The sequence below is a fragment of the Alligator sinensis genome, unplaced genomic scaffold (genome assembly GCF_000455745.1).
Source record: "Alligator sinensis unplaced genomic scaffold, ASM45574v1 scaffold883_1, whole genome shotgun sequence".
NCBI lineage: Eukaryota > Metazoa > Chordata > Crocodylia > Alligatoridae > Alligator > Alligator sinensis.
In genome coordinates, this window is record NW_005842009.1 from 2,522,862 (window position 1) to 2,536,758 (window position 13,897).

The window sequence follows — 13,897 nt, forward strand, 5'->3', positions numbered from 1 at the left end:
CCGGCATTCATGCCTGCCTGTGGCAGGGGGTCAGGCTAGATGATCTGTTCAGGTCCCTCCTGACCCTAGCTACTATGAAACTATGAAACTAGGTGGCTTGAAATTGGGGCAGGTGAGAAAGCCAGTTTCAGATGGATGACTAAATTTTTAATCTTAACTATGGAACCACATTTATCTATGCAGCTATTGCACAACTCATTCTAATGTATTATTTCAAAGTACTTGGGAGATGCTGACTACAATTTGCATTTTCATAGCACACTCTTTGTTTCAACAGTTGCCTGAGATTACAAATCTACTAGGAAATCCTCAAGACAAGAAAAGGATGGAAACAGGTTACAAAAGAGCAATGTATTTCACCTGTACACAGTTCTAAAGACCAAACAAACAGGAAAGAGACTTTTGGTGGATAAAAGCAGCAAATAGGAAGGACAAGGGAGACAGTAGATCACTTACAGGAACAAGGCCTAATACGGTTTGTTCTGAACAGTCTACATCAAAGCATTGCCACTCGCTGGTATTAAAAAAGAGACAACTTCACACAGAGTGATTTTGAAAAAACTTACAGGTAATTCAATGACAGCTAAAGAGTCTTATTAAAAGGGGCTACTTTAAAGTGTAACTATATCTGTCTGATACCAGTAAAAACTGTTAAATCTAAACAGCTGAATGCATGCCTATGGGAAAAGGGTGGGAAAAAAGAGTAACAGTAGGGACCCAATTTCATTGTGAAGATGTACTGAAACGATTAAAAAGAGTTCAGTATTACTAGATCCTTTAAGTTATTTGAGCCTTCAATGCTTAAATGATCAGGAAATCTTCAATTCCTTGTGCACCTGTCCTATGATATAGTTTAACTACATGCTCAAACTCCTGACTCCGGAAAATTACCTCTGCACATATTTTAAGGATTAATCCACCTGCAGATTTCTACAGTGCTGCATTTCTGCAAGTCCACAGAATTAGTCAAAACATCTCTACCTGAGCAGCCTCATAGGTGATAGTCTTGGTCTCTGTGTGAACAATGGGAACTTCTTTTGTTGGAATTTCACTTTTCACAGCATTGGACACATCAGAGATGGTGACTGTTTGAGTCTTCACTAGGGGTGGCTATGAAATAGGTTTAAAAAAAATAATAGTTAGTATGGTTACATATGGATGATGCTGCTGGCAAACAGTCTGACAATGATCTGATAAAAGCATCATAGACTCAGAAAACTGGGCTCAGCCTAAAAATCTTAATGTTTAGGACCTCTACTGTTTGATAGGGTCAAAAATCCAGAAACCATCCAGATCAAGTTTTAAAGTAAGACAGTGAAATCATAAGATTTTCCCAGACCCTAATAACATGCTGACCTCTGAAATTAGACCAAGGAGGTCATCAAGTGTTAAACAGTTTGTCAGATTACCATAAATATTGTCTTTATGGACTGACTTTCCAGTGACTGAAGTCCCACGACGAACTACCAGTCAAACCACAACTCTCTTAAACAGCTCTACTTAAATACCAACTTGGATAGACAAATAAAAAGTTAATCATGGCTTAGAGTACCTTTATTCTTTATGCAAATGGGAAGCCAGTTCCATTGTTAAATTACTCAATGTGTAGTTCACTGACTTTTATTAAATCAATGTCAGACATATTTTTAAAAGAAAAAATAAACTGTATGTTGACAAAGAAACAAGAAAATATAATCAGTTGTTCCACCACCTGGTAATCAATTAAAAGAGGAGATAAAGTTAGTAAAGACCCACAAGGCTTTTCCAGATCAATCAATTCTGCCCTCTTTCCAAAAATATGACAGTAGCATCTTGATTGTTAGCAGGTTAAGTGGTTGTGTATTTAATATGATTAATATTCAGCAACACTGAAGCAGGCAAAAACATCTCCCACTTTGGGAGTAAAAGGGGAAGGGGCCTAAGTACAAACTCATCAGTGCTACAATTTGCTGTGCTACATGAGGTCTCTGCCCTTCAGCATCTCTTAGATGGTTTCTTTATTTTCTGCCATAAAACATAAAACCTCAAAGCAGCCATCTAATTCTGTGGGAAGTGAGATGTGCTGTGCCTTTGGAGCTTATTTGGAACTCAAGGCACTTCAAGCAGAAGACGGCAAAGACCATTTTGCATTGAGATGCATCTCATTTTATTTGAAAGTAAACTGAAGGGGTCTCATTCACATAGACTGCAAGAGGTTACCTAGCTGATTAGTCTAGAGAATGCATTCACACCAAGGAAGCCATTCCTCTTCCTGGAGGTTTGGTAGGTGCTTGCTGCAGTGTTTAGGGTTTCACTCCAAAAAGACAAGGGAAATTTGTTAAAAGGGAGGGTCTGAGCTTACTACCTGAAAACAGCGAATGACTGCAGGAAACTCATTATTAACACACGAGTGCTGACACTCTCCGTTTAGCTTTCTAAGTGGCTCTCTCGTAACATTTTCTTCAACATCCTCTGCCACCTCCTCTCTCTCAAAGGGCTGCAGCGGAGGCGAAGCAGGGATTACAGGGGTCTCCACCTCAGATTGCTCTAAGTCATCAGCCTGCTTTTCTGCACCTGCATACACCCCCTTTTCACATCTTAGCTCCTCCTTGCTCTCAAGGAGGCCAGGAGCTCCCTCCTCCTCCTCCTCGCTGCTTACAGAGGAAGTGCCAAAGTCATGACTTTGTGAAGTCTCTGCTGGAGTTGGTATTTGGTTCTCACTAAAGGCTACTGAACACTCTGGGCCCTCCCATTCAAAGTCAGGGTTAGTACTTTTCCTCTCTGTCATTTCATCCACATCCTCTTGGGAAGGAAAGTCACTGACACTCTAAAAAGAAATGAATACACAAAAAAGGGCAGAGAACCGTTAAGAAGCGTGGAACATCATGGAGCATACAGAAATACAACACCGGTCTCCAATACGGTAGCAGGTCCATGGCAATCCATGTAATACAATTAGATTGGGATTTTTTTTAAGAGCCTGAAAACCTCTGTGCAAGATGCATTGCATCCAAGGAACCCACCACACACCATTCCAGATCAATCTATTATAGAATAGCGTTGAACAGTTACCGCTCTGCTCCGATTTGACCTGTCTGGTTCGACCTACATATCCTTCACCTAATTAGAAAACCAAGGAACAGTGTCGTAGGCAGAGTTCTGTGCAAGCTGTATGTACAAAGACACCCATGACCCACATCAAAACTATACTCCAATGCTCGCTTTTTTCCCTAATCTATTTTACTATACATTTCCCTTACGTTATGGGGTAATGAGTACAAAACCACTTTGAGTAACTGAAAGAAAATTATTGTCACTGGGAACACAAAGAGCCTATGTTCAGCTGACAAGAGCTCTTTCTTTTTCCAGGACCTTTAAAGCCATAACTGTTGGAATCTTGTTTGGTGTTGCAACCTCCAGGCTAACAGACACAGCTGAAAAGGTCAGGATGCTATTGACAATGTTGTTGCAAGAATAACCACAAGTCAGTCCTAAAGTCAACTGATCCAATTATCAAGAGGCTGTCAAACTGAAAGAAGCCATTGTCTCGCACAGGAAGTTTGATGCAGCCTTAAATCAACAAGAAAGCTGTAGTATTTCCTTTAGGCGAACCAAATCAATTCAATTGATCATGAAATTAAAACACTGCTCTTTCACTGAGGAATCATGTAGGGAAGCACAGCTCTATGCTGGAACATCAACGTGCTCTAAATACACTGCAGTTGAATACGCAATGTTTATTGCTTCCCAACTGTATATTGCAATACTGCTTATCCCAAACCACTGAAACACATATACCATATTTAAGCAAAAGAGGACAAAACCCCTCACAATACCAACCCTCTTGAAATCACAATATAATTAGTGTGTGTGACAGTACATTGTTGAGAAGACAGGTAATCCAGCCTCCCTAGAAAAAAGCAAGCATTTCCAAAACACCTGAGATACTTTGGAAGGCTGTGTCAAGCCAGAGGATTTAACTAAGGCCGGTTCTATTTTGCCTTCCATTCAGCTCGTTAGCAAGTTCTCAACTAGGTCTTCTCACATCTCGGGGAGCCCTCTAAGCCAGAACTTGAAGAAAAGGAACAATGACAGAAGAGAAGACAAGAGTTAGAACATGTAAAAGACAGAAAACTTTAACGAAAATCACCTATTTCCTCAAAAGCCCAGCGAGTATAGTCGAAAACACTCAATATACATACTCATGTCAAACTTGTTTTGTAGAGAGGACTGCTACATCTTTAATTATGGGCTGTAAACCAAGCTATGATCTTATCCTATCCTAGAATCACTTTATTTCTCCCACTAGTGATAACAGAAAGCTAGCAGAAAGAAAAGAAAACAAGCAGACATAATAACTACAATTTTACTCTAGTTACTAAAGTTACTGTTGCATCTAGTGCAGTGGTCTCCAACTTTTTAAAGTAGGAGATCACTTTTTGAATTAAAAAGCAACTCAAGATCTACCATGTGTCACCCCTGCCCCCCCCCCCAACAGGTCAGTCTGTGGGGAGGAAAGCAGGGAGCAGATCACAATGGAGGGAAAAAAAAACTATTTGGGGGTGCACCTCCCCATCAGGTAAGTCTGTGAAGGAAGAGGCAGGGGGAGGGGAAAGGGCCGTGGGAGTGAAGATCAAGACCCCAGGGGCAAGAGGGGGAGCAAGGCACAGGCAGAAGCAGGGGCTGGGGGGAGTTCCAGCTACTGCCCTGCTCCCTCCCTCACTGCTGGGGCAGGGGCAGGCCCAACACAGCCAGAGTGGGGCATGGGACAGAGCCATGAGTGACTCATCCAGGGGGCACAAGGAGCCAGGGTGACACAGCCTGGGAGGGTATGGGGGGCATGTGCCCCTGGATTTGCATGCTGGCTGCTACTGTGGACTGGGGCAGCTCTTCCCAGTGTGGGTGTTGGGCCAGGCAGTGGGGCTGGGAACAGGGATGGGGGGGGGGGGGAAGGTGAGGGCACATGGCTGCAGGCACCCAAATATTCACTGTAGCCCCCTAACCCCCCTCCTAGTGCTGCCACCACCTGCCTTGAGTGCAGCGCAGCCCACCCCTCACTGGGAAGAGCCCAGCACAGCCTCCCAGCCATGGGGGTGTTGGAAAACACTGCACTCAGGGAGGGAGGCAGCTCCACTGGGAGGGAGGGCTGGCAAATTTTCGGGTGCCTTCAGCCCCCCTGTAGCCCTACTCCCAGTATTGCCACTGCCCAGACAAAGCACAGCCTGGCCCAACACCCCTGCCATGAAGAGCCTGGCCCCAGTCTGCAGCAGCAGTTAGCTCAGCCAGCGTGCAGATCCAGGGGCAGACACCCCCCACACCATCCTGGGCTATGTGCCCCCCCTCCCTGCACCCCCAGGACAAGCTGCTCACAGGCTTCATCCTACACACCACCCTGGCTGTGGAGGTCCTGCCCCAGCCCCACTCCCTCCCTCACCACTGCTGTAGCTGTCTGCACTGCCCTGCATTTGAGGGGGGATGACGTGCCCCCCAATCTATGCACAGCAGAGGCAGCTCCCATTGCAGGCTGGGCTTTGCACCCCAAGCCCTGCTGCAGCTGGCCCAGAAGCAGCTCAACACCACATGCATCCTGTCCTGGGCTGAGTCTTGTCCCCTGCCCGCCCAGCAGCTGGTGTACATAGCATTGAGGTGCTCTCAGGCATGCTGCAAGGGGGCCTGGGGTGCAAAACCCAGCCTGCAATGGCAGCTACCTCTGCTGCGCACAGATTGGGGGGGCAGGGGATGTGCCCCCTGGGGCCTCCGCTGGGATGCTCACAGCAGCGGGAGCCCCCCACGCTCCTGGACCCCACCCAACCTCAGATTGACTGCATTAGGCTCCCTGATCGACCAGTTGGTAACCACTAATCTACTGTCTGGTGTATGAAGAATCCCCAATGACAGAAAAGTCAATTGCACCACTGCTAGTTCTTCTCCTTATTTAATTGGCAATTACAGGTTTGTCATAACTGTATACACCGGGGTGGGCAAAACGTGGCCCGCCAGGCCATTCTATCCAGCCTGCGGGGCTCCTAAAAAATTTAGAAAATAAATATTTATCTGCCCTGGTCTGCCTGTCATGCACCCCTCGATGGCTTGTCAAAACTCAGTAAGCGGCCCTCTGCCCAAAATAACTGCCCGCCCCTGGTATACACAAATAGGAGAAGTGAGCCTGTGCACTTTTCATATGAACAACTGCCTTAAAGTTTTCTGATGCTTGAAGCCTTATCATCTAGCTTCAGGGTCAACGTGCCACTATGATCAGCAGACAGTATCACATGAATCTGTGTTCAGAAGTGTATCTTGGCAATCACAAAAATGATACATTGTCTCAAATTAAAGCTTGAATTCTGTGACATTCAGACTTCATACGGTTCAGATAAATGCACCCTGTAGGCTGTGACACCTCCAACAGAATTATCTCTAGAGATTAAGGCAGCACAAATCTATTCTAGGAAAAATGATGGTTCTTAAGTAGGAACCAACTAATACAGCCTAGTCTCACCCCAACCTGAGGACAGTTTTCTCTGCATAAGAAAATTTACAATTTTCTACTCTTTAAGATTTGCAGCCACCTGTACTTCCTGTCAATTTTTTTAATATTAATTTTGGAGCATACTCAAAAAGGTAACTAAAATGATACAATGATTAACAGTGTTGAATGACTGGGTAAGATTACGTGCACAGACTAAATATTATTTCTGACCTAAAAAAAGAATATACCCTACTTGTAATGCATTCCTACACAAATGTTTAAACATGCAATGCCTATTTGGAATTACTGCCTGATGACAGACATCATATTGCCATCTGTCATTTGGAAGGGCAGTGAAAGTTACTGGTTGTCTGTCCATGTGTTACTTCCACTTTAAATGCTAGTTTAGGACACCATGGTCTGACAAGTACCACTTCATTACCTACACTAGACTTTGCAAAATGAGTGTCTGATCTTGAGTGGGAGCAGCAGGAGCTCTGCACTTTAAGCAAATTACACATCTTAAGTACTTTCCATTAAACATGAAACCATGGCATTACTTAGATGACTAGGAAAAAAAGGAAAAATTATGCAAACCTAGTTCTGTTGGAGAGAGAAAAAACCTGGAAATTTTAATTTTAATACATACAACTACCTTAAAAGCAAAGAAAAACATTTTTCCAACTAAACAATTTGCATTTTGAAAATATACAGGTATAAGCACTCAACATAAAAGCTACAGGACGGATATTTTGGATTTTAAGGAAGCAAAGTGCTGCAATAAGCAGCAACATGCAAACTATAAAGATGGAATCAAATCCTGATAAGATCAGTTGATCCGAGTACTTTGTTTTTGCTATTCCTTCAGTAGCAAGACAGTCTAATTAAAAAGATACTTTACCCATACAAATATAATCATCTATATACACAAAGCGTGTTTTACTCCAAGTTCTCCTATGCCGTTTCTTACATTTGGAAATATAGCCAACATACAGGCTAAAACAGAATTTGAACATGCTATGAAATCTGATCTTATCATGATTGCTTTAAAAAAAAACAGAACTCGGAGATGCAAAGGCACACCTAACTTTTAGGATTACTAAAGCCAGTTTTAGAACTGCTGAGGAACTATAAAGGTGCTCAGCACTCTTCAAAAGACAAGCTATTCATTCTAACAGTTACCTGCAATAAAAGCTAATCACATGTGCAGCAGACTACGGTGCATAAGCCATACATAGTGCAGAAAAAAACAACACGGGACAAAATGCGATGCCCCATCTTTTAGAACAATGAATGCAATTTGAAAAATTAACCTGAAAAATCCCAATTGTGTACTTCATCTTGAAAAATGCTGAGGACAGACAAATTTAAAGTTACAGTGTAGGAAGTGACACTAAAATCAGCAATTCAAATAGGGGATAAATTAATAACAAGCTAATTGTTTGGCCGATACCAGACACCAGAGATATTTTTAGTGGGTTAGGAGAACACTATTTTTAGCAGTACTGTTTTGAATCAAAATGTCTAAAAAAAGCCTGGCTCTTGCCTCATAATGTTTAACCAGTTGCTTTTGCTTAGCTCTTGGTTTTTCTATTCTATATCCTTCCTCTTTCGCCACACAGATTTCCACAGCCAGTTTTTGCACATTGCCAACTCCCTCCCCATAGATCACATTTGTTCAGTTCTCACTGCACAAGCACTGAGGACAGAACACTTAAGGTTGACACAATACTGGTTAACCTGCCAATTACTACAAGTGTTCAATAAATTCCCTACAGAAGAACCAAATGACATTTTACAGGTTCTAATTGGCTAGTATTTGCAATCATTTATGCTCAGCATAGCGTCACAGGTATTGAACAATGGCTTTTGTTATTAGGTTATCCCCATTATAAGTGTATGCATAAGCAAACAGGATCAACGTAAATGCCTATAGATGCACACTGAGCTGATAAGTAGAAGACATGGGTTTTGCAATGAACTGCACTCACCAGTAAGAATTCCACAGATCAACTGATGAACGTTCTCAATTTCAACAAAGCTGTCAAAGTACTCGAGCAAAAAGTATTATAAAAGCAGAAAATAAAGATCCTTCATTTACAACCAGTTTTACACCTCATAAGTTTCAATTTCCCCAAGACTGAAAAAGTAAGGCTTTACAAAAAACAACCACCACCAATGCTAGCATTTAAATGCATGGCCACTATCTCTAGACCTGTGTAGTCTGATGAGCTGACCATAAAGCTCTGATGCCTGGCCTGGCTGATCACTTCAGACAATACAAGGATAAACAATTCTACTCGGTAGTAATGCCAGTAATTATATGCTGCATTTCAAATATGTTTTCCATGCAAATAAGGACCCCAGTTCTGCAAGACATAGAATGGTTACCTCAAATCTTAGTCAGTAGGAGTTTTGGTCGCTTAGCAACTTGAAAAAAAAATGAAGACCTATGTTATTAACATATTTTACACAAGCCATCATTCAGCTGTCCCAAAGGCTCCTTCTGGCTCTGTCTTCAGAAACCAATTCTGTTTTTGTAGGGCAGGTGAGAAGAGTGTGCTACTGGAGTAACAAAGTTGCACATCTGCTCCTTTTTCCCTTCCAGAATCAACTGTCTTAGAAAGCATTCAGGAACAGCTCAGCAGCAGCAACTGTAAACAGCCTACAAACATGGTCACATCTTAAAATGACACATGATGATCATGAGGTTTTTGCTGCTGCATTTCCCTGTTTATCACCACGTACCATTAAGGCTTTAAATTTGCAAGGTGCTCCACATAGGCAATACCCTTGCACTCAGTGATTTGAAAGAGGCTCTGCAGAAGACTCTGCCCGAATACAAGGGCATGGGACAGCAGTGGGCACCTCCATTACAGTTCAGGCTCACTTTCTGCAAAATGATGCAACCAACACGGAACCAAACTGGAACCACCACCCAGATCAAAGACAAAGGACTCTCGGCTAAATCAAGGCATAAAGAAAATCTAGTCCTCTGTTTTAAGAATGACTGAGAGACTCCAGTGTTACATATAGTTTGTCAGCTTCAAAGCAAGCCCACTGCTAAAATGAGGCCAGATACCTTTACGGTATTAGGTTTAGGGGTGAAGAAAAGGCAGAGAAGCTGGTCAGTCAGGGACATGGATACTTAACTCTTTAAAAAATAAATGGTAGGAAGGATGCTCTTTAAATGAGTTAGACATTTCCAGGTACCATGCAATGAATTCACACAATAAATGACACCACAGAACAAGTGTCATTTAAAACCAGACACTAAAAACATTTTTGACATACAGCAATGTTCTGTGCAGATTTAAGCAATGGTAAGAAAAGTATTCCTTCCCAGTTGCCAAAGCAGCAGCTACTGTTAGAGATGAATTTGAAGAAATGTCCTACTATATATTTGAAAAGGTGCCAAATGACTTTTAAAAGCCTTTTTTAGGCTAGGTGGGCTTTAGCCCTGATCAGGTTATTTTGACAGTCTTCTTTTACAGTCTAAAATGCACCCTTGTAAAAACTGCTCTTCAGAGTGATGCTAGCAAGACCTGCAGTAAGTAGCTGTTAACGCCAGGCTAACCCACATAGTATACAAGACTGCAAATCAAAACGATATAGTTCTTATGGTACCTGGGTTGGCACAGAGCTCACCAGTCGAGGAACAGAGCATGTTAGTCCAAGTAGGTTAAAATACAGAAATGCTTCCTGTTTTATTAATGAATAATAGAAAGAGGGATTAGTTTGCAACAACATTTATTGATGATAAATGTACATATTTACAAAGCAAATAATCCAAGGAAAAATAGAAAACAAAAGTGTTCCACAAAGAGAAAGTTTTAGTTTAAAAAGTCTTTTAAGTTTAGTTAGTCCCCATGCACTGACTTAACTATACCATGTACCACTGGTATAAAATTACAGACACTAAGTGGCACAGAAGCACTTTACCGAAGCTGAGTGCCTGTCAGGAACCACCAAGAGCCACCATCTTTCCCACAGCCCTGTAAAATAAGTTATATACTCAGCATAAGTGGACATGTCTCTGTCTAGATCTACCAGGTCAACAGTATGCTAAGAAAAGGCATAACTAAATTCTAAATAAGCTACCCAACCCTACTGTCAATGAGCTTTTCTAAAAGCATTTTCTCCTACCTATCTATTGGAATAGGAACTTGACTACTTATTATCCATCACCAAGTATGCCAGAAAAAAACAATTATGCCAATGGAATAGTTCGTAAAGTGAAAAATGACTACCCCTTACAGAAACTGATACCTACTTCACACTACCGAAAACCTTCTCCGCAAGATTAGTGATGCAGACTGCATGGACCCAGACCTCATTTCTGCAAGAACTGTGAGTCATTTCAACAGAGTGATGCCAGGGTGTGTGGGAGAGGGAAAACAAAACACAACAAAAATCTTTTGTACTTGCCCTTTAATCTTGAACCATGGCTTGCTATTTGTCATTAATCTCTTCATAAGCTCAGTGTTGAAATAAGCAGCAAGGAATTTGCATCACAACTGGTCCCATATATACTTACTTCTATATTTCAAATGAACATAGCAGAGATAACCCTCAAATTATCTTACTATATTCTGACAATACTACTAGTTAAGAGCTGAGTTTATAAAGAAACCATCACTACCAATTAAGTTACTGTCATTCAAAGTGCAGAAAATTGATGTGCCAGGGCATGCGGTGCAATGAGACTACAGTTACTCTCCCACTGACAGCCACAAGGTGCACCCAAACAATATGCAGCGGACAACAAGAATACCCATCTTCACTTTTACTAGTTTTCCAAATAAAAACAGATATTTGTCTTACGCTAATGGACCTCATGTAAGTGTCTACATTTTAAAAAGTAACACAGGGTTTTTGATCCATTCTAATACTGGTCATATGAACCCATGCACTACTGCTCACCTATTTTAACCTCCTCCTCCTCATTTAATCTGAATTTCAAGAAAACCTGAACTGAATAAACATCCTCTCTGAATAAGTTTCAGAGTGGTAGTAAGACACCCAGTTGCTGCCTAAGCCCTGACCCCTTCCCTCCCCCCACAAAAAACCCAACGTAAGCAGAAACTTATCTTGCTGCTTCAAGTCCAAAAATCTTAATTTTCTTCCAGAAATTAAAGACCCAGATACTCTTTTGCATTTGATCCCATCAGGAAAATTAGCAAAGCTAACTTCATAATCAAAGGGAATCACAATTCACAAAAGTGGAAAGTTACTTCTAGTTAAGCCGGTGCATTACATGCACAGCTAATTTAACAGAATTATCTTAAAATGCGAATTTCGTGAAAAAAGAACATTAGGGAACAAAGATCTGAAGAGAAAAAGTCTTATTCTGATCTCTAATTAGAATGTATATTTCTATTTTTATAACCACACAGGGCAGGCCAATCATCTTAATTAAACAGAAAAGCTTCATGGAATAAATTGAAATATGTTAGAATGAAAAACAGTGGAAAGAGTATTAAAAAGAATTAATCCCATTTAACCATTATGTATTTACAAAGCACTCGGTCATTGGTATCTTGGTGTTATTGAGAGATCCTAAGCTGTAAGAGATCAAGTATAAAAATTCAGCCTTTTGAACATATAAGCCTGTGTTGTATACATTCTGCTGACATTTTCACCTTCCCTTCAGAAAAGTTTTCAATCAGCAATAATCGTGCCTCGGATTAACCTCATTGGCTACGATACTAATATGCATAAACTAATTTCAATATTCACCATCACTGCAACAGACCTCATAGATCTTTGGCCAAATATAATCAAAGCTCTCTACTGATAAAGACATCAGTACTGCCATAAATTAATGAATGCATGGTGATGGCAAGTTAGTCAGTACACTAGATGGGGTCTGTTTGTACCCACTCTACTTTGTTTTAGGCTCTGAAGCGAGAACAGAGCAAGATGGCATTGATGAACATCAGTTCATGGAGACCATGAAATCCCTGCCTTTACATTCAGCTACAATGAGTGTAGTCTTCTTTTGTACCTTCCCTACAGGGCATCACGAGCGATGTTTCTATCCAAACGGTAACAACAAATCTTGTTGTATTTTTGAAGAACACCACTATTCAGGAATTAGTAAATAATACAATTAAAGTACTTTTGCCAGCAAAACACTCAAAAGAAGAAAAAATTTAAGTTATTTTGTGCTATATACATTACATGCATATAAGCATATAGAAAATGTTATAGAAATAAATAGGTAATATTCATATATACTTTTTTATTCCAATATTGTCTCTAAAGGTGACATCAAGGGAAGTATAGAAATGAGTAGTAGATCTCAGCCAACCCAGCAAACTGTATGATTTACATATGTACTGTAATAAATACTGAACATACATACAAGTGAGAGTTTTACTCCTTATACCAGAAAAGTGGTTGTGCCTTTCAACGAGCCCTAAGCAAATACAAAGATGTGCAGGAAGGCAAAGGCGACTAACGAGATGTATTGATAGATTTTCAAAAGGTACATTGCAATTTTGACTAGACAAATGCTCTATAAGCTCCTAAAAAAGGGTGGGAGGACATCACAGAGAAGGCAAAACTTTCAGAAGAGGTTCTTCCTTGAGCTCCATTCAGCAAGAAAGTAGACCAGAAAGAGGGTGGCTTCCAGGAGATGAGCATAAAGGGACATCTGTGGAACAGAACAGGTTTCCCTCACCAACCATGGTTTTGCCAACCACGGTATTGAGTATTCACACTTAATATGCTATATACCATTTTGGCTACCATGGTAGACAGATCGGAGTAACCACGGTATTCTGTGGCCACACATCAGCCCGCCATCTACCATTTTTCCCATAAGCCTTTTGTCTTGCCAAACACAGGAACTTTCAGGAACTTAACCCCAGCAGTTGGCGAGGGAAACCTGTACTTCAGGCTCACCAAGTTTTTAATGCAAAGACCATGCCCTGTGTTTGAAACAAAGAGGACAGGCAAGCCAAGGGGGAAAAGCTAGTCTGAATGGTGCAAGCCTATTTAATTAAAGGTTTTCCTCCACCTTCACAATCTGTAGAAAAGCTGGTTTCTAACCCATTACAGATAAGAATGGCTTGTTAGGTTTCTTTAGAGAAATACTTATGTGATCACAAACTTTTTTTGATGTATTCTCAGAACCTGTAGCTCAAAGGCCTTTTGCTGATGGAAACCGGTCTTATTTCCCAAAGCAAACTGTTCACCTGACCAGAACCAAAAGCATTTATTTCTTCTGTCACCAAAGGATCAGGTGTACTGAATACAACTGTCAAATCTTTCCCTACAACTGTCAAATCGTTCCCTATGTATGAAAGATACATACAAAGGATGCACTTTCCCAGTTCCTCCTGACAATGTAAATACCGCTAATGATGAGATGCTTCTCTCTCAGCAGTTTTTACATTTATCTTGAGAATCGCATCTACCCATATTCAACAGCTGTATACAGAT

The 13,897-nt window shown here is 41.2% G+C and overlaps 1 protein-coding gene and 1 pseudogene across 15 annotated transcripts in view; both read right to left on the reverse strand.

The window, feature by feature from the left end:
* Nucleotides 1-13,897, reverse strand: part of EPB41 (erythrocyte membrane protein band 4.1) — a 140,520-nt gene that overhangs the window by 14,009 nt on the left and 112,614 nt on the right. For 14 of the 15 annotated variants that reach the window (XM_025201958.1, XM_025201963.1, XM_025201961.1 and 11 more), the window contains one exon: nt 982-1,110. In XM_025201958.1, the coding sequence (XP_025057743.1) occupies nt 982-1,110 (129 nt within the window). Of the gene's footprint in view, nt 1-981; nt 1,111-2,344; nt 2,807-13,897 lie in introns of all 15 variants that reach the window. The other variant, XM_025201957.1, reaches the window with a different exon arrangement.
* Nucleotides 12,014-12,173, reverse strand: LOC112549971 (annotated as a pseudogene).